General features: G+C 46.4%; 1 protein-coding gene across 1 annotated transcript in view; it reads right to left on the reverse strand.

Annotated features, from left to right (window-relative positions):
• Positions 1 to 438: 438 nt before the first annotated feature.
• The window catches only part of WNT5B (Wnt family member 5B), a 78,260-nt gene continuing 65,094 nt past the window's right edge, over positions 439 to 13,604 (reverse strand). Inside the window, exons 4-5 of the mRNA XM_049822691.1 lie at positions 10,504 to 10,796; positions 439 to 2,343 (exon numbers count right to left, since the gene is read on the reverse strand). Coding sequence (XP_049678648.1) covers positions 1,885 to 2,343; positions 10,504 to 10,796 — 752 coding nt within the window. The 3' untranslated portion in view covers positions 439 to 1,884. The remainder of the gene's footprint in view (positions 2,344 to 10,503; positions 10,797 to 13,604) is intronic.

The following is a 13,604-nucleotide window of genomic DNA, read 5'->3' on the forward strand; positions in this document are numbered from 1 at the left end:
TTTATATAATAAAATAAATCTAGGCCACTGTTTATATTCCAAGAAACTGCATTCTGGGATGCCAGCAAATATATTGCCTGTTGGATTAAAAAAAATAAAGTAAAAACTGGACACATTGGTTTAAAAAAACAACAGGTCCTAATTATTAAACATAATTTTTCTTCCTTGTGCTTTTCTGGAGTCCTCAAATATTTGAAGTATGAAAGGTACATATAAATTCTTCTCTGGTGGTTGAAATGGTGGAATCTGTAAAACTGCAATGGTTTATAAGAAACAGAGGTTTAATATAAAAATAATAATCTTCATGACTGGCTCTTTGCTTATTGGCATATTTTGCGCATTTTAAGATTTACAGAAAAAAAAAACCCAACACCCTTGGAATGTCAGTAACAAAGGGGATGTATATTAGCAAACCCTTATATTTTGGGCACTGGCTTCTCTTGATTGTTCTGACTGCAAATGAACTCTGCAGATGCCGAGAGGCACAGGAAATGTCTTGTGCTAGAAACAGCATTTGTTCCCTGCTTTATGAATTGGATACTCCTAAAATCCCAACGTGGTAAGACTGATTAGCAGACTTTGGTAATGCCTTCTGCCCTAGTACAGTTTTATTATACTCTTTTATTACCAAGTAAAAACACAGAAAAGACTTTCATTGGTGAACATACGCCCACATTCTGGGAACAAACGTACCTGTGGTTAGCTTATGCCAGGGAAGAGCATGGCCCCTGGACTCTGAAATACAGAGCAGCAAAATAAAAGGCACCCCACCAAAAGAATAGAACAAACCCACACATATACACAAGCAACAGAGGGAAAGAAATGTCATTGAGGGGTGTTTAATGTTAAAGAGAAACTATACATCTGTGATGGTGGTGAGGAGGATTTAATAGAGCTGAACGAGGTGACCACCTGCACCCACTTCAAAGAAGAAAACCAGCAGCGGTATGAGGAGTGCTTATGCAGTCATGTGCATGTGTGTGCGTGCAATGCTTCTTTCTACCGACAACATATGAAGTATATTGCCTTTGCAAACATCCCTGGGCACCGGCAGCTTCTCCTCTATATTGACAAATTAAGTTTCAGCATGGGATTAAAAGGAAAAAAAAAAAATAAATAAAAAAATCTCCCTCATGCACATAGCCATGTAGCCAGAGCTGGACAGATTTCCCCTTTGCCCAGGCAGTACAGAAGAGCTAGGTGCTGGCTTCATGGGGACTCCCAGGCTGTGCGCTGGTCAGCCACAGGTCACACCTTCCTTCCTCACAACAGCAGGCTGTAAACTTTCCTCCACCACAATGTGGTCTGTGCAGCGTCCAGGAATGGTTTACAGGACTCTGGATTTTAAGCTGTATTCTTGTAGAGGAGCCTTGGCTAACCTTCCTTCTAATGTGACAAAGCCCTTTAGAGGGACCAAGAATTGGTTCCAAATTCCCCAGTGGGTTTAGTGGGGTGGCAGGGTTTGAAATTCAGATAACTAGGACTCAGCCACTCCTGGCTGTAATTTCAGATGTGCAATAACTACGCAAAATGCTGAGATTTACCGATGAGGGAGCAGAAGGAACCCACTCTTCTCCTTTACGCTGGCTTTGTTTCAGTAATGAAATAGCATGTGCTTGTGTGCAGGGGGGAGTTCACTTTGTCAGTACCTCCTCAGCCTCTTCACCCTGACTGAGACGTCCATGGGCAGATGCACCCAAACACAAAGTCCCCAGCAGAACTGAAGGAATGGCAAACCAGCTAGCCTGATGGGGGAAATTTCAAAACCAAAATGTCTCTTAAATAAGCTTCTTTAATTATTATCATCATCTGTTTATTTATACAAATATAAAATATATTTATATAGATTTATATAATATAGATTTGTTGCTTTGGTGGCTCCTTTCATTTACAGACATACTGGTCGACGATCTCTGTGCACTTTTTACACTTGACATAACAGCACCAATGGAACTTGCAGTGGCAACGCTCCACCTGGACACTCTTGAACTGGTCATAACCCCGTCCGCAGCACATCAGCTCACACCCATCCATGCCCTCTGAGGTCTTGTTGCACAGTCGGCCCTGGGTACCCAGAGAGCCAGTGGTCTCATTGCGCAGACAATAGTCCGGGCTGGGGTCGACGTAGACCAGATCCTCTTGCGTCGGCATGTTGAAACGGTTGTTCACCAGCTCCAGCTTGCCCTTGCGACTGATCCTCATGGCAGCGGCACTGTCGTACTTCTCCTTCAGCAGGTCGCCCACCTTGCGGAAGTCAGCCAGCTGCAGCCAGCAGGTCTTGAGGCTGCAGGAGCCCGACACACCGTGGCACTTGCAGGCCACATCTGCCAGCTTGTACACGGCCTGCGGGAAAAGAAATGCAATCAGGCAAAGCTGCGTCTATTCCTGCTGCACTGGCAGCTGGCTTAATTACAATGAATTCATCACATTTTCATAACTGCTTTGATTATCCCCCGGTTTCTGTTGTTTCGCCCTTCAGAAGAGACAAAAGTCTCCTCTTGTTGCAACTGCTGCATTCCTGTTGCCTAAATATTTCTATTTCTGGTCATGTTGCCTCCAAACATGACTTCCCTACCCCACCTTCTTTTCCCCAGCAGATCTCTGACTTGGACAGCAGGGTCAAGAGCAGGAAAAAAGAAGAGAGAGAGTCCTCACCGCGTGGACTCTGGAAATTCCCCCAGTCTCACGGACCACCATGCTGTTGCACGTTTTTCCCTTCAGAGCTGCAAAAAAGGGAACACCTGGGAACCTGCCCATTTCCTATCACCTGCACCAGGAACCGACACTATCACTGTAGGGATACATCCCCGTCCTTTGGAAATGAACCCACGGACCCACTCCCTTTCCCTCCACCTCTGCCGAGAGGAGCTCGTTCAGGGGCAGTGTCCAGAGGAGTCATCGCTTTCCAGAGGGGAGCAAGCAGGGGTGGCCGTGGTGATGAGAGAGACGAACGCCTCTACCCTGGCACGGAGCAGCTCACCTCTGCCCGAGGAACGGACGGTTTGTTACCAGGCGGCCTCCGTGCAGAGCAGGGCCGAGTCGCAAGCCCTGACTGCAAACCTGCGCCATCTTGTGTCCAGACATTTCCCTTCACGAACAGGACTGGCGTCACGCAGAAGGGCCTACGTTTTAAACAGCAAACCCAAGCTTTTGGTGCTGTCTTTTCCGAGATACCTTCAGCTACGTTTTCAGGAGTCTGCAGCGGCTATAGATGCACCATACCCCTGAAAATTCGGCATCAAAATTAACAAATAGCCTTGAAAATTCAGGCCTGTGAACGTTAAACCCTGAGCAGAGCAAGTACCTGATGTAAGGGATAACGGTGGTTACTCTTGTCCTCCCACACTAGCTGGGAGGAGAGAGAAATACTGAAAAATATTCTAAAACAACAAAGCTCAAAATAAACTGAAAATGCAGGTTGGGTTTGTTCTTTCCATTAATTTCAGAGACAGGTACAAAACCGCATGCTACATGAGATCCCGTCAGCGCTCAGAGGCACTGACAAGAGTTTGCAAAGCGAAGAGCTAGAGCATCCCAACGTGATCAGAGCCGCTCCGTGATACAGCAGCTTACCCCCCCCCCCCCCAGCCCTTGCTCTTCACGCTCTCACCATCAGGCTCACATCTGCTCTCCCATGACCGTCCCACGTCCTGCATGTTCGCAGGGCAGTGCCCCTGCCAGATCCCATGTGCCAAGCAGGGCTGTTTGGCATTAGCTGCAAAATTACCACCAGTGGTATCTGGTGGGGGAGATCAAGGAACGCGAGAAAAAACTAGGATGTTCTGAAGGAGATGGCAATATGTCTTCTAGCCAGGTTTTCTGCTGAAGAAGGCAGCCAAACACTGAGGTTTCTTTTCTGCCTCACTCACCAACACAGAAGAAAGCTCTCCAGCTCTCTGCATTCGCTTGCCAAGGAGTAAACGATTAAGGCAATTGAGCATACTGCAAGCAAAACCTTATGCTTACGACCACGTTCTGGACCAGCAGCAACAGGTCAGAGTCCTACAACAACTGGATGCCCCTGGTCTAACTAACATCTAGTGCTTTTGACAGCTAGTGAAGATACAATTTAGCTTAATGGCTAAATCACATGGAGGCCGATCCAGCTCCCAAGAAAGTCAATGGAGTGAGTCCTTAAAACAGAGAAGCTTTAGTTCTGCTCCTCGGAGCTCAATTTACTGAGGCAATCCCTCACGGCGCAATGTAACAGCTACAGGCTGAGAGTTAAGCACTTGTCTTGGATCGAACTACAACTGCGGAGGACCAACCACACCGTTACTTAAGGATTCCTGCTGTACTATAACCAGACAGAGCTACAGCTGAATTTCCCGAGCCCCAGACACTTACTATATCCTCACTGCATTGCCAGCCTGCTTGTTATAAGCTTGTGTTAGCACTTTTTGGTTATGGTTCTGTCAAATCCCAGGCCACTCGTGCCTCTCTTGCCCTTGCATGTGTTTTTATAAAGTATTATGATTCTTCCTAATCCTGGGCTTTGTTCCTTTAGAAAAACACTGCAACTCGATCCCTCTCAGCTAATGTCATGGGACAGAGTTCACTCCGGCTTGGCTTTAAGCAACTGATGCTCAAAACATCTGGCCCATGTGGGTACTAGCTGTGCTGGGGAATGCAAACGCTACCAGTTATCGCAGGTAAGCATGGTGCCACTCAGCCCCCCGCAGCTCCCACTGTCAATGTCCTGTGGAGGTAACCACAGCTTCAGCTGCTAAATGGCTCTCCCACTCTCCCCCCTTGCTGCCCAGATGGGGAGAAAGCAGAGGAAATTGGAGAATTCCTCTCTAGCCAGGCTCGGGTCAAGGTAAAGAATAACAGACCCCACATGCAGTTCTGAGGGCCGGGTCTGATCAATAGCCATGCCATTTAAACAGGTTCAAAGCACCTCTAATGGAAAGGCTTAAAGCCCCTCCCCATAAGCCCAAGTTCTCTTCCAATTCTTTTCTTGCAAGAATGGGAATGGGAAGAGAATTAATGGAGAATTCCTATGTGGTCAATTAGCCAGACCCCCTTCCAGGCTCTTCTGGCAGTGGCTCGAGTGACTGATGACTGAGGCCTGCCATATGCCGACTGGGTAAACAGCACAGAAGGACTGACCACCACAGTCTGCCAGACAGAGTGACAGATAAGGAACAGGGAGAAATAAGAGAGGGTAATGGAGACCAATTGGAATAAAAAGACAGATGGAAGGGAAGGACATATTGAGATAACAGCCAAAGACAAACAAACAAGGGCAATAAAGCCAGGAGGCACCACCACAAGGACTCCGATGTGGAGTGAAGGGGTGATGGGGTCAGGACTGCCTGAAAGATAAAAGACCTCTGGTCCCCTCCCATCCCTCGCAGCTCCTTCTGAGAACTGCAGAAAGCAGGGACAACCTTCTCTCCTGCCACCAGAGCTCCTCACGGTTCAAGGAGAACTTTCTCACCTACAGGAAACCGAGTGAGGGGACATGCCAAAAGTCAGCCTAGAAATCAGAAGACATCAACTGAAACACTAGCTGGGAAAGTGGGGCAAGGCTGCATGTGGGATGACACCTGGTGGTCACTTAGCAATGCCCACTGTCGTGTCTCCAGTACTCCTTTCTTTCAGCACCAACTTTTGGGAGTATGGGGTTGCATGTGCACCTTCCTACTTCCAAAACCAGAATCTCAGAAGTGAAAACTTAACATTTAGGAATGCAGGACTAGACGGGACCTCCTCAGTTATTAAGTATGATCTCTTGCTATTGTAGGCACCGCTTCAAATAGTATTTTCCTTAAACGTATAGAGTGCCCTTTTAAAAGCAATTAGGTTTTCAGCCACCATTATTCTGATCACTATTCCAATGATAAAGTATCTTTTTCTAATTTCCAGCCTAAATGTATTCACTTTATGCCCATTTGCTATTGTGCCAAATTGGCCTTTTGCTTAAAAAGTACTTTTCCTCCCCTATTATTTCTCCCACTAACACAGACATCAGTCATATCCTCTCTCAACTTTCACTTTGCTAGGCTAAACATGGCAAGCTATTCTAGCCCGCTTTCTTAAGAAAAGATTCCTATCCCTTGGGTCAACCATAACAAGCCTTTTCTAGTCTGAGGTCATTTTGCTTGGGAATATGAGAACATACAATATTTTGGGGCCTCACGAGAGCTTAATACAATGGCATTAGTATTCCCTCATGTTTTATGAAAAGACTTTCCCTAGCACATTATAGGATATTTACCACCTTCTGAGCCACATTACATCTGCAGTCATCTGCAGCCGACTGCTGCACCCAATTCTTTTCTACTCGTGTCCTAATGACTAAAATGTTTTTCATATAAGACCTCAAATGATGGTCTTAATGTAGTTTTATTGGATGTCATTAGCTGCTGTACAAAATTCGGATTCTCCTCTGTATTCACAATATCTGCCACCTTTGCATCACCAGCAAATTTTATCAGCCCATTCCTAATTCTTGTGTTGAGGCTGAGAAACAAAAATAGTGAGTGTTGGTCTTGAGGCAAGTCCTTGAAGTACTCTGCTAATTAAGCTCTGTCAAGATCAAGATACGTCCTTTCACACAACTTACTGACTTCTTTCCTTGAACCAGTTTCTTGTCCACCTCATAGCTGCTGCATTTTTCCTTACCTTTCTTAATTTAATCAAGTGTTTCCCATGTGGGAAATATATTAAATGTCTCACTCACATTAAGTTCAGATAAATGAGACCTATCGGATCTATTTTGCTTTTTTAGGAAATCAGTGATGTTCTAAATGATTGTGTGATCAATTGAGAAATTATTCTCAAATTATTTGCCATTTTGCCTCTTGCTCTGAGATATCCTTTCCCCCAGGTCCTCCTGTAAACAGTCCCAAGGTCACAGTGCCTGTGCTGCCAGATGCCAGCTCTTTCAGAGTGCCGGGAAAAAAAGTGGACACTCCTGGTGACTTGAAAGCTTTATGCTATCTGAGTTTTGCTTCCACCTTGGTTGTGATAATTTCCTTTTCAAGCCTTCCTTTCTCTTTTGCTCCCATGCTAATATATTTCTAAAAGCCAGGAGGAAAGGCTGCCCTGTACTGGCCAAATACCACCCTGACTAGACAACCCTGGAACCCGTAGCAATACCGTCTCAGAGCCACCCCAGGTCTCATCTCAGTCCAGTGCCTTTCATATTCATCTCCGTTCCCAAACCCAGCATCTCCATTCCTCACTACCCCCAAATCCTCATCCACTCAATCCACCCCAAAGCCCCACTCTCATTTACTCCAGAGCCCTCCATTCTTCCAAGCCTTTGCTGCCACTTGACTCCCATCTGAAACATTTGACACAATCCCAAACTCCCCTCCATCAGCAGCCCCCCTGCACCATCCCACGCATCTCGGGTCCGCTGGCCCCAAAGTTCAGTAGTTGCTGCTCAGCTTCTCCTCCTCTACCTGCCTGAACAGGACAGCTGCCTCCTCATACTTTCCTTGCTCCCACAGGGTGCCAGCACCATGGGCCACTACCTGCTGGGATAGACCTTGCCTGCCCGGCTTCCCCCAAAAAGCACAGTCCCAGAGGGGTTTAAAAATCTACACTACAAGCACTTATTCCCCTAGGCAGGAGCGTGGAGGACAGAAAAAGACATCTCCAGTGTGAAGCAGACATACGGTACCCCTCTGTAGCAGGGGGAGCAATGCCCCCCATTCCAACTTTAAGCCCCAGGTAAAGCACTCGCTTACTCTGGGGACCAGAACTACTCTGTCTTTAGACTCAGCCTCCATCCTCACTGACTAGCCGTCTCCTTTCTTCCAGTCTCCTCCAATTTGCAAAGTTTAAAAAACTTTTACTGTTTATTTTACTACCCTTTGCAAGGTCTGACTCAGCGTGATTTTTTACTGTTCTCACTTCATCTTTACACTTCTTGACCTCTAAGACAGAGCTTTTCATTATTTATTTGCTATCAGTTCTTTTTTTCCATTCTTAGTAGGCTCTCGGTCTATTCCTAACAGCTTCTCTGTGGTAGTTATTCATTCAGTGAGGTCTGGATATTCTTCCTACAAGCTTTTTCCTCTTGCTTGGCATGCAGAATTGTAATGGCTTTAGCATCTTTGACTTGAAAAAGTTCCAGACCTCCTCCACATCGAGTTCCTCGGCTGAGTTTACTAACCGGCTAACTTAGTTTATCAGAGTTTGTTCTTTGAAATCCACAAGCTTAATCACACACTGGTTTATACTTCCACTTAATTTAATCTAAAATGACTTGTGTTCATTTCATCTAAGGTTATTTTCTACAGCCATCTGTTCTACAGAGTCTACCAAAACCAAGCTTGAAATAACATAGTCTTGTGCCGGCCCCTTTGGAAAGCTTTTGTCCATGTCCTGTGTTAACTGGAGACACAGAAATTGCCTTGAGAGCTTGCCTATGGAGTCCAAAAAAGCACGGGCACTGTAGCATTCCAAGCACAATTTAAACAGCTTTCTGCACTGTAGTAAAGGCAGGACATAACTGTTTTTAGCTCTGTCCTTAAAGCAAGACAAAGCTTCCTTCCATGTAAAACTGTATCACCACCTGAAATCACAGCTCAGTGAGATTCTTGCCCATATAACAAGAATAATAAGCCAGGGTAGTATTTCACCCATGCTGTGGAGCAAGTATCTTCTGACCTGATCTGCTAATACAGATGTTACTACAGTTCAACTGGCACCTCAAACTATTGGCCATATTCTGTTTCTGGATCCCTCAGGGCAATAGGACCGGCTGTTAAAAAGTCTCATAACATATTCACTCCTGATTTTAGGCAGGGTATTTATTTGTTGTAATCCAAGTTCACGACTCCAGACATAGAATGTGTTCAAGGCATGTAATGCAGAAAAGACTGTCACTTTCAGGCTACAACGCCACAGGGCAATGCCCCCCATTTCTAAGCAAATGCAGCAGACCCTCTGCTGTTCCAAGACAAAAAACCCAGCCCCAAACCAAAATCCACTGAGTTCTACAGCTTTCATGTCCACAGTTTTCCACCCACTGCAAATTTACCCCAATCTGATTTTGCAAAAGAGCCATGGAGTATTTGCAATGCTTCAACCTGACACATTGATTTCAGAATCAAAAAAAATAGCACACATTTTCTTTGGTGGCAAAATGAAGCCAAAATTACATGCAGAAAAGACAGACATATATGGGAAAAGCAAAGATAATTCAGTAACAATTAGAAGTAAGAAAGGGCAGAAAATTGATAAGGAACTAAGGATATTAGTTAAGAATGTGCCAAGAGAGCAAGGCTAAGTACACCTAATAGGATTTTTTAATATGCATTAGAAATCAAATTAACCTTAGAAAAGCTCACTACTAGGGAAGAATGATAAAAATTTTAAACATCCTGTGGAAAAGGCACAAATGTTCAAGTAAGTATTCCTGTTCTACATTTGGAAAGAGGCAGGATTACACAGTTGTACTGCATATGAATGATGCTACACCTTCCAGGCTACTAATTACATCCAGAGGAATTGTGTAAAAAAGCAAATGTGCATACACTGAATGCATTCAAACAGGGCAACTTCACCTACGTTTACAGCATCAGTGAGACAATACCAGAACCCATTGTGTCATTTTGGTATCCAGTTTCTTAAAGGACATGGGAAAATTGGAAAGGGTACACTAAAGTGGCATGAAAATGATTTGATGGCTGATAAGAACCTCTGAGACAGTCTTCAGTGCTCAATCTAGTTTGTCAAGAAAGAGTGGTGAATAAATTACAGCAGATAAATACTTCTGTGCAGAGGAAATTCTGACTACTAAGAGGCTTTTGGATCTAGCTGTAAAAGTCAGAAAAAGAACTGATTGGAAGCTGATGCCAGATGAATTCAAATGATAATGAAGCAGAATGTTGCAACAGGGTGATTAACGATGGTAGCATACTACAAAAGGAAGTGATGGATTCTCCATCCCTAGGGGTCTCCAGATCAAAACTGCGTATCTTCTTAGAAAATATCTGTCACCTAGATGCAAATTATTTATTTTGCCCAATATTGAGGTAACTGAGCAAGGCATAAGTTTCAGAGATAGCCAGGTAGCCCAATTTGATGTTTGCTTCTGGCCTTATATTCCCCAAAATCTAAATGATGGCAGTAGAAGAGAACTCCACATGCCAACCAATTCTTCTTTTCACCACCAGACTCTCACTTTGGCAGCTCTGGGAAGCCAATTTCTGAGATGTAAGCCTTGAAAGCGGGCCATGGCAGCACCTAGTTTATTTGGAAAGGGCTTACATGTCTGCACACGTGTGCTATACAGTACCTCAAGGGACCCAAAAACTCACTGGCTTTAGCTGGCAAAGGAAGCCTACCATTAAAACTGGAATATAATATTGTCAATATTGTCTGCAATATTCACAAAAACGCAGAAAATGTGACCATACAACGTTACTGGGGCATCATTGGACTATCCCTCATCAAACCTCCAAGTAATTTGGTATCTAGCAATCTAAAGCCTTCGGAATCTGCCTCCGAGAAAGAGGAAAGGTTCAGCATTTGTCTTACCCTGCGACCAGCCTCGTTGTTCTGCAAGTTCATCAGCATGCGAGCCTGCTCCTCTGAACCTCTCACATAGTTCTTCTCCCTCTCCTTGGCATCCACAAACTCCTTGGCAAAACGATATCCATACTCCACATTATCCCCGCAGCCACCCCACAGCCAGTCTCGGGGCAAGTCCTTGGGCCGGGCCGTCCGGCTGCAGCCACAGCTGGAGAGCTCTCCTTCGCGGCAAGCCCGGCTGATCGCGTTCACCACCCCGGCAGCGCTGACGGCGTAGGTAAAAGCAGTCTCTCGGCTCCCTGCGAGAGAGACGTGAGAAGCAAATTTACAACAGGCAGATCTCATTTAACAAATGCAACGCGCAGCAAGGAGCAAGCAAACGGGCTCTGGACAGTAGGACGTGGTGTGCTCTGAGAAGGTGCACAGAATTAACTGGAACAAAGGAATGGGGTGGTCAAGCACAAGGGCAGTGCCCTGTTCTGGCAGGGGGAGGACTGTCCTAACACATGCTTGCATCCCAGTTTTGACTATCTAGAACTGGCATTTTCTGTGTAACCAGATCAAACCCAAATCTGATTCTCTGACACACACCAGGGAAGGGTCTGAGATTCCTGCTGTTGCCTGGAAGAACGTTCTTGGGAAGAGCGTGAATCTGTAGTTGCTGCTCCTCAAGGGTTATTATTTTCATTACACCTATGTTTGCCCATTCAAGAGCCCTGGAAACTCCGGGCCTTGCCCAAAAGAAATAGCAACACCATAGGCAGGGACTGCTCAGCCTCTTCCTCCTTCAGTATCCTCTCATTTTAACCTGGAGGAAACTCTCAAGCAGCAAGAGGGTTATTCATTTGCTGAAAATACAGCTGCTGCCTTAGCCACTGAATTTGCCAATAATCATTGAGAACAACTAATGAGGTTGGGTCTGTGCAAAAGGAGCATTCTGGTTAAGCCAGATATCACTCTGGAACGGTCTTCATTTAATTGGGACAAGCACTCTTTATGGGCTCCTCAGTTCATCGACCTTATTTTGGTTTACATAAGGTCAGCTGAGAACTGTTTTGAGACAAACTGAAGGAAACCCATTTTTACACTAAAGCATCAAGGCACAGGGTCTCCCAATGCCTACAGAACCACAGCGCTGGAACAAGTAAAACTTTCCCATGTAGATAATAATAAATGAAAAGACTTTCCATTAGCAGGTTTACTAGAGACTGCCCTGCTTGGAGCACATGCTCTATAGAGTCTGAGCCAAGCAGCTGGATCGGGTCTCCAGCTATGTATTCCTGGCAGTGATTCAGCCCCAATTTGACCGGGGCACCAACACAGCCAGAACACTGCATGAGGCCAAGCACGCTGCACCAGTGAGTGCTGTGGGTCTGAACGCAGGTTGTAGAGGGGGATGAGGAGAAGGAAGCAATCTACACCTGCACTCTCACCACACATAATAAATAGCTAAACCGACACCTTCAGAGTCAGAGTCATTGTACGCATCACCGAACTTTCAGGTGATAAAGAGAACAACTGCCAAAGCTTCATTGGAATAAGCAATCTGATTGTGAAGAGCTACTTCCACCAAACCCCAGCAAGATGCATCTCAAGCAAATCTGAATGACTTCAGAGGGCAGATCCTCCAAGAACAGTCTGTCACCAGCCCATGAGGCTCTCTGTGCCAGCTCCCTCAGCAGGACTGAGCTGATGGCTTTGGTAAACTCTTGTTCCAATCTGCACGTGCTGACAATTTGGAATTAATAGCAGCTTATCACCAGCTTAGTGGTAATGACCCAAGACAAAGGCAAGGCTGTGAATGGCATCCACCTTGCAGAACAACTTGCGATTTTATTTTTTTTTTCCTCCCTAAATGAGTCGTACACTAAGGGCTTCTACTCTGGAGTACAGCACAAGGGTGATAAAATACTACAGGACACATAATATGGAAGGGAGGGCCTCGCGAGCAGGTCATAAGGAGAGGACTGTGTCCCCCAAACCTCCATGGTCCGAGCGGTAAGGAGAAATGACTCCTAGTTAAGGTAATTCAGCTGAGACTGACCCATAAGGGAGTTACGGTCATTTTTCAGCAACCAAAATCAGCTTTTACTCATCTAGTTTGTTTTGGGTGTTATGGATACTTTAAGGTAATGGTCCCATGTGCAGTTTTGCTCCTGCCAGCCTGTGCCTGTATGGTGAGAGCCCTGCAGACACACCAATCGCCCTGTTAAGTAGAGCACTCCCTGCACCTATAGAGATTAAAATACATATAAGGAAAGGACCTCCCGGTGTTACAGCTTGTGCAACACAGCCTGCATGGCTCCAGGTGCTTAGGATCCTTACAGCCTGATTGAGATCCCTGAAAGCACAGACTGGATTTACACTTTTACTGTCCATGTTTTAACCGCCTCCACGTTTGAGATGTAGCAGCATGACAACTCAGTGTGCAGCTCCTGGATCTGCAGGAGTTGTTTAGGCTGCTGAGGATGGTGGCGGGAAAGGCTGAAACAAGTCACAGCGGGGTTTTTTCCTCCCTCGCTGCCCACAAAGCAGGACAAACAGCGGTGCTCGCTAGACGTAGGTTTGGAAGACTGCGGCTTGGTTCGGGAGGCGGGATCGGACGTGTGCATGAAACCCTGTGCTAATACCAAGCAAATTTGTAGCTGGCAATTATGGGCTCGTACATCCATCCTAGTCTTCTCTGCTCTCCTGCCACGTCTTCCAGCCTTGGAAGAGTATTTGGGTTTTCGCTCGCCCCCTCCAAGTTCACTCCCGTTCCTGTCATCTCAAAAAGGAGAGGTCCGTTATTCCCCAAATTCGTGCAAACGCGAACAGAGGTTACAGAGACGGTCAGGCAGTGACACACACACACACCCCCCCCCCCCCGCGGCCCCTGTGCCCTCCCCGGGGCGGAGGGCCGCGGTCCCCGGGGGGCTCTGCCCGCCGGCGCGGAGCTGCACGGAGCTCTGCTGCCCTCCTGTGCCCGCCGGCCACCCGCCGCCGCCGGCGGGCCGGGCAGCGCCGGGCTGCGGCAGCTCTCGGGGGGCACCGGCGCGGGTGGCGGGGTGAGCTGTACGGCCCGGGCGAGGTGTCGGGCCCCACGGCTTGCTTTTCTGGGGCTGCAC

This window comes from Accipiter gentilis, chromosome 18, assembly GCF_929443795.1.
Source record: "Accipiter gentilis chromosome 18, bAccGen1.1, whole genome shotgun sequence".
NCBI classification, from domain to species: domain Eukaryota; kingdom Metazoa; phylum Chordata; class Aves; order Accipitriformes; family Accipitridae; genus Astur; species Astur gentilis.